We start from the raw sequence: 7,205 nt of genomic DNA on the forward strand, positions 1-7,205 counted from the left end.
GCAAACTGGATTGTTTATCGAATGTCTAAGAACGGATAGAGGAGGAGAATACAACTCAAATGAGTTCAAGGAATTCTGTAGAGAGCATGGAATCAAAAGACAGCTGACCACCACCTTCACGCCGCAACAAAATGGCGTTGCTGAACGCAAAAACCGTACAATCATGAACATGGTAAGAGCAACGTTATTAGAGAAAGAGGTACCAAAATCTTTCTGGCCAGATGTTGTACAATGGGTGAATCACGTTCTTAACAGATCTCCTACACTCATTGTAAAAGATATGACTCCGGAAGAGGCATGGAGTGGAAGAAAGCCATCAGTCGAACATTTTAGGGTTTTTGGATGTATCGGATATGTTCATATCCCTGATGTTAAAAGAAGCAAGCTCGATGACAAAAGCGTAAAGTGTGTCCTATTAGGTTTCAACAGCAAATCCAAGGCCTTTAAGATGTTTGATCCAGTGGAGAAAAAGGTTCACATCAGCCGAGATGTGATATTTGAGGAAGATAAGAAGTGGAACTGGGAAGATGTTGGTTATTCTGGTGAAGAAAGTATTAAACTTGAGTGGGAGAATGATTATGAAGATGTTGAGAGTGCAGAGGAGGCGGAAGAAGCGGAAGAAGACATTGATGTCGTTCCTTCACCAAACGATTCACCAACTGTAGAAATGATAGCAACGATGGGCAGGGTGAGAAAACCACCAATCTGGTCTGTAGATTATGTCACAGGAGAAGGGCTATCAGATACAGAGGAAGAAGCAAACATGGCTAGAGTCGAGATTGAAAACCTAGCTTTCATGGTCATATCAGATCCGACCAGTTTTCAAGAAGCATCAGGACATTGGAAATGGAAACAAGCAATGGATGCTGAGATACAATCCATCGAACGAAACCACACGTGGTCGCTGACTGCACTGCCCATTGGAGCCAAGGCTATTGGGGTTAAGTGGATTTACAAGACCAAATTAAATGAACTGGGAGAGGTAGATAAGTTCAAAGCTAGGTTGGTTGTAAAAGGGTATGCTCAAGAGTACGGAGTAGATTACACAGAGGTATTCGCACCGGTGGCACGAATGGACACAATAAGGATGATCGTTGTTGTAGCAGCACAAAGAGGATGGGGAATCTATCAGCTCGATGTCAAATCTGCTTTTCTGCATGGTGAGTTAAAGGGAGATGTATTTGTAGAGCAACCACAAGGCTATGAAGTATCAGGGAAGAAGGACATGGTTTATAAGCAACATAAGGCTCTTTATGGACTAAAACAAGCACCTAGAGCTTGGTTCAGTCGCATTGAGGCTTATTTCGTCAAGGAAGGGTTTGTAAGCAGCTCTAGTGAACAAACATTATTCATCAAACAAAAGGGAGGTAAAATCTTAATTGTGAGCATTTATGTTGATGATCTATTGTTCACTAGTAATAATGAGGAGTTGCTGAATAAGTTCAAATGCTCCATGAAGGATGAATTCGACATGACTGATTTGGGGAAGATGAGATATTTTCTTGGCATTGAAATGATGCAGAAGGCTGATGGCATCTTTATATGTCAAAGAAAATATGCTGTTGAGTTGATCGAGAGGTTTGGGATGCAAAATTACAACTCCGTTTGTAATCCGATAGTTCCTGGACAGAAGGTTGGCCGAGATGAAGCTGGTGTGAAGGTCGACTCAACGCTATATAAGCAAATGGTGGGCAGCCTAATGTATCTCACAGCCACCCGACCTGACATGATGTTTGTGGTAAGTCTTATTAGTCGTTTTATGGCAAATCCCACTGAGTTGCACTTTGCTACTGCAAAAAGAATCATGAGGTACTTGAAGGGAACTCTAGAATTTGGGATATGGTATCAACGTGAAGGAAAGAGTGAACTCTTAGGCTACAATGACAGTAACTATGCGGGAGATGTGGATGACAGTAAGAGCACCTCAGGCTATGTTTTCTTGATGAGTGGAGGAGCTGTGGCATGGTCCTCAAGGAAGCAACCAATCGTAACTCTGTCAACTACTGAAATAGAGTATGTAACAGCAGCTACATGTGCTTGTCAAGCCATTTGGATGAGGAGGATATTGAAAGAAATCGGGCATGAACAAGATGAAGAGATGGTTCTGTTCTGCGATAACACGTCCACTATCAAGTTTTCAAATAATGCAGTCATGCATGGGAAGTCAAAGCACATAAGAGTCCGATACCATTTTTTCAGAGATTTGACAAAGGAAGGTGTCGTTAAATTGGTTTATTGCAGCACCGAGGAGCAGCTGGCTGACATAATGACAAAGCCTTTGAAGATGGCATCATTTCAAAGAATCAGAGAAGCTTTTGGGATGAGAGTTGTGAACTGAAACTCTTGATCGAGTTCAGTTCAAGGGAGGGATTGTTGTGTAAGTTCTTTTAGTTTTTCCAATAAAGACCTATTCTTTAGGCTAGAGCAGGTCAATTTCTGTTTTGCTATTTTCTTGCTATTAGTGGAGTTAGTGGAGCTAGTTGATTCATGTCCTTTATTTTAGGATTTGCAGTTGTTTACAGTTTTTATGTATTCCTTATAAAAAGGCATTGGAACCTATGAATAAAGTGATCATTCTGGTGCATTTACATTTTGATCTCCATTCGAGTTATGCACCATCATTTTTGGGAAATACTGACCCCAATTGTAGGCTTTCTTTGACAAGCACATTTAGTTTTTGATGAAAGCCTCTTTCATACAACAGCGGATCATAATCTGTTACATAAATATTTAGCAAACAGGCTTGAACAGATTTCTCTACATGCTTATTGACTGATGGATTAATTAATCGGTTATCAGGAGCTTGTTTGACTTCTTCTGCCCCCGCATAAGCATTGGTCCATTATCTGATGGCTGCAGAATGTAGTAACAATGATAAGGAGCCTCTGTCATTGTTTCTAAATCACAATTTGAAAAACATATCAAACCCTGGTCCATTGAATGTAGAACACTAGAAAGGCCTTGAAAAAGTTGAGCATTCATGTCCGACTGATCAGTATCATCGGAATTGGTTTCGATCACATGATAAGAATATGCAGTCACGACAAATGAAGCCCCCATTATTAGACCTTCATCAGGAGAAGCTAAGTTTATCCTCTCAGTAACAGTTACGGTGATTGGTGAATAAACTGGCATAAGCTTCAGGGAAATATGGAATGAGGGAAGAAACAAAATAGTTTTTTTTTCCAACTAGAACAGAATTTTCATTAACATCAATCGTTTCCAGGTTGGAGCCAGTGACTGGACAGGAAAACCTGTTGAATGTTAAGAAATTTTTCATCAACTTGTACAGACTGACCAATCACCAGATTGGTGTTACTGTCCTCTTTTTGGTTTTTTTTCATCACACTGATAAGTAGTATTTGTATTTTCAAATAATTTTTGTGATTCATAAGAAATATTTGTTGGAAATAAAGGCTGCAACATCATACCGTTGCCATACCGAGAAAAAAGAGAAGCATTTGAATGATTCAATAGTTGCCTTTCCTCATCGGTACAATATAACAAGCTGACAGAAAACACTAACAGAGGTATTAAAATCAAACAGATTTCACCAGACCTACATTTAATCGCGTTGTCGAGTAAAATTAGTGTTGGAAGTCAGACTATAAATCAATAATGAAGGCAAGATGAAACAAAACACTCTCAGTAACCTCCGGTCAATACCACAAGTTCACTTTGTACTTGGCGAACAAACTGCCCTTCCATCCGTGGACGTTTATCTGCCTGTCTTTCCCGGCTTTCATATCGGACCTTTTTATCATAACATCTATCTTTTCTCTTCAGTCGAAACTTTAGTAGGGTTGCTTCTCTTTGGCTGGTGTGGTAAGAATTTGCGCCTCTAGGCTCGTCATAGTGATCATTACTAATAGAACTTTCAAGGTGGTTCTTGCCTACAACAGACTGAGGGGTATTTCCATCACTCCGGCTGCCTGTGCCTTTAGATAGACCACTAGTGTTGCGATTTTCTGCATCATGGTAAAGGCTAGTACCACAATTTTGATCGTTAGATGGAGAGTCATGCATAGCACAATCAATATTGCTTTGATCATTTTTGTTTCGAACACAAGTATAGGTGGTGTCATCCGACAATTGATGAGCTTCTGAGTTCTGACTTTTAGGATTGGAATGGGAGGAAATACTAGTGGGAAATGGAGAACTTTCTTTTTGGAACATTAATTTAGGTGTACATGTGGGGTTCATGCCTGACTGTGCATTGCTTATAGAATGAAAAACATTATCATGTTCCATAGATTTGTTATCAGAAGTGTCCCCGTGTTGGTTTGATACTAATGCAACAAGAAGACTCATAGAAGATGTTAAAACACCAAGGTCTCGTTCATCCAAAAGTTGAGCCATTTGATCCGCCCATCCATCTACATTGATAACATCGGGATTTTTCCTGTACAGTCGCAGCAAACATAATGCAGCTTTTTTCACACAAGGGGCCTGCAGCTGCTAGATAACAGCAACTTCTGTACATCAGGTGCCAAGGACTCAGCAAATTCTCGGCCATCAATATTTCCAACCATAGTCAATGCTAGACATTGGAAGGTTTCATTCCGACCAATGATATCATTACGCACGGTATTTATGGCCAACCTGGGAAAGTCGTGATTCTCATTAAGCAAACTTGATGTTTCAATGTACCCAACCTGTTTTTCTGGATACTTTGGGGACGATATAAGAGAGACAACCTCCATGTAGCCAAAATCTATATCATAACCAAGCATTTATATGTAAAGCATTTTCCAAACATATTTCTTTTTTCTCATAAGGAGTCAAAGCCTCTTCGTTTTCGAAACGAGTACGAATATTGTCGAGTTCTTTATCAACACGAAGCCTCTCTTGCTCTTTCTGACGAGACTTTCTTTGTGTTTTAGAGACCTTATGTATGATGAATTAATCATATGCTATGTAAATGGTGGACCATGATTGAATAAATGAATGAAGTAAACAAAATATGAATGAGGATGTGGAAATTCTTGAACATGAAAAATGGAAAATTTTCCAATGTAAATGAAGAAATATGAATGAAAATTTTGAATATGAAATGTAGAATCTTGAATGTGAAATGGAGAATATAAATGTGAATGAAGAAATATGTATGGAATCTCTTTGAATTATGAATGAATGGGAAAATGAATATGCATGATGACCCAAAATAAAATATTTTGCACTTGACACATGATTTACTCGAAAGAGGGGTGGAAACTGGTAATAAGACAAATGCCAGACGAATAATGACTCCGATGAAATTGGTACGAAAGGTGAAACACGAGGTTCACTTGATTCTAACAAAGGAAAGAGTTTTCAAATCTCGCATGGCTAAGGAGATTAATCATCTTATACCAAAAATCAAGAAACAAAGCCCAAAAGACAAACATGGACTGGTCGTGGTAGCGAGTCCAACAACAAACGTTTTTTTTTTGGATAGTATCATGACCAGATGCAATGGTCATGAAGAAAGAATGCAAACGAGTGAATGATGGGGAAAAATTTTCAGGGCCAAAATCAGGGTATGACCCTATTTAAACATCCTCCACCAGAGAAAGATGAATTAACACTTTTCATCGGATCGCAGTGGGGGATGGTTAAATACCATGGAGACCCAGATTTTGATCCTGAAAAATGCAAATGCTATGATATGATATGCATGGGTGAAAGATTCTTTATTTCTGAATTTATCTTGTTAGGGACACGGTGAATCCTTAACAGGAGATGCCACTGGGCAGACCAATCTGTGGGGAATACTGATGGCCCACAGAGAAACAGACACAATAGGGTAAAACAAACCGCTGGGGATAACAATCATGTTGGAGAATCAGACACACACTAGAGAGTACTCAAAGTAAATTTTCGATGAACGACACTTAGAATACAAGAGATTTCGGCAGTAAGTTCACACATGACTTACTAAACCTGAATAAGAGAAATTTCTACAACAGGTTCATACATGACCTGATAACACCGAAACAATCATAGAGAAAGATTCTTCAAAACAGGTTCATACATGACCTGGTAATACTGGAATAAAAGCTCAACAACAGGTTCATACATGACTTGACAATGCTGGGGAATATCAAGAAGTTCAGACAGCAGGTTCAGACATGACCTAACAAACTCAGAAAAATTCAAAAAGAGTATATCAACAGGTTCACACATGACCTGATGACAAACTTGAACATTTTGAGAAAAATTCCACAACAAGTTCATACATGACTTGACGACACTGGAATAATCAAAGAGAAAAATTATTCAAAACAGGTTCAGACATGACCTGGTAATACTGGAATAAAGGCTCAACAACAACAGGTTCATACATGACCTAACAACATTGGGGAATACCAAGAACGGTTCTGACAACAAGTTCAAACATGACTTGACAACAAATAGAAAAATCAAAAAGAGTGTATCAACAAGTTCATACATGACCTGAGAACACTGAAATAATCATAGAGAAAGATTCTCCAAAACAGGTTCAGACATGAACTGGTAATATTGGAATAAAAGCTCAACAGCAACGGGTTCATACATGACCTGACAATGCTGGGGAATACCAAGAACGGTTCTGACAGCAAGTTCAAACATGACTTGACAAACTCAGAAAAATTCAAAAAGAGTATATCAACAAGTTCATACATGACATGATGACAAACTTGAACATTTTGAGAAAATTTCCACAACAAGTTCATACATGACTTGACGACACTGGAATAATCAAAGAGAAAGATTCTTCAAAACAGGTTCAGACATGACCTGGTAATACTGGAGTAAAAGCTCAACAGCAGGTTCATACATGACTTGACAAACCAGGAACATTCAGAGAATTTTCAACAACAGGTTCATACATGACCTGACAACACTTGACTATTCAAAGAATTTTCAATAGCAGGTTCATACATGACCTGACAAAATAGGAACATTCAAAGAATTTTCAACAACAGGTTCATACATGACCTGACAACACTTGACTATTCAAAGAGTTTTCAACAGCAGGTTCATACATGACCTGACAACACTTGACTATTCAAAGAGTTTTCAACAGTAGGTTCATACATGACCTGACAAAACAGGAACATTAAAAGAATTTTCAATAACAGGTTCATACATGACCTGACAACACTTGACTATTCAAAGAGTGCTCAAATAACAGGTTCATACATGACCTGACATCACTTGGGAAAAATCAAAAAGAGTTTTAT

General features: G+C 38.7%; 1 protein-coding gene across 1 annotated transcript; it reads right to left on the minus strand.

Moving 5' to 3' along the window:
- Positions 1 to 3,556: 3,556 nt before the first annotated feature.
- On the minus strand, positions 3,557 to 4,484 carry LOC127100920 (two-component response regulator-like APRR9). The gene has a single exon (XM_051038230.1). The coding sequence runs from the start codon at positions 4,357 to 4,359 to the stop codon at positions 3,646 to 3,648; it is 714 nt and encodes a 237-aa protein (XP_050894187.1). The 5' UTR covers positions 4,360 to 4,484; the 3' UTR covers positions 3,557 to 3,645.
- Between the last annotated feature and the right edge of the window lie 2,721 nt (positions 4,485 to 7,205).

Source organism: Lathyrus oleraceus, chromosome 7 (genome assembly GCF_024323335.1).
Source record: "Lathyrus oleraceus cultivar Zhongwan6 chromosome 7, CAAS_Psat_ZW6_1.0, whole genome shotgun sequence".
In the NCBI taxonomy this organism is placed as follows: domain Eukaryota; kingdom Viridiplantae; phylum Streptophyta; class Magnoliopsida; order Fabales; family Fabaceae; genus Lathyrus; species Lathyrus oleraceus.

Excerpts from the sequence above, each read along its gene's own strand:
- LOC127100920 (XM_051038230.1), bottom strand. The coding sequence starts at position 4,359 with ATGGCTCAACTTTTGGATGAACGAGACCTTGGTGTTTTAACATCTTCT.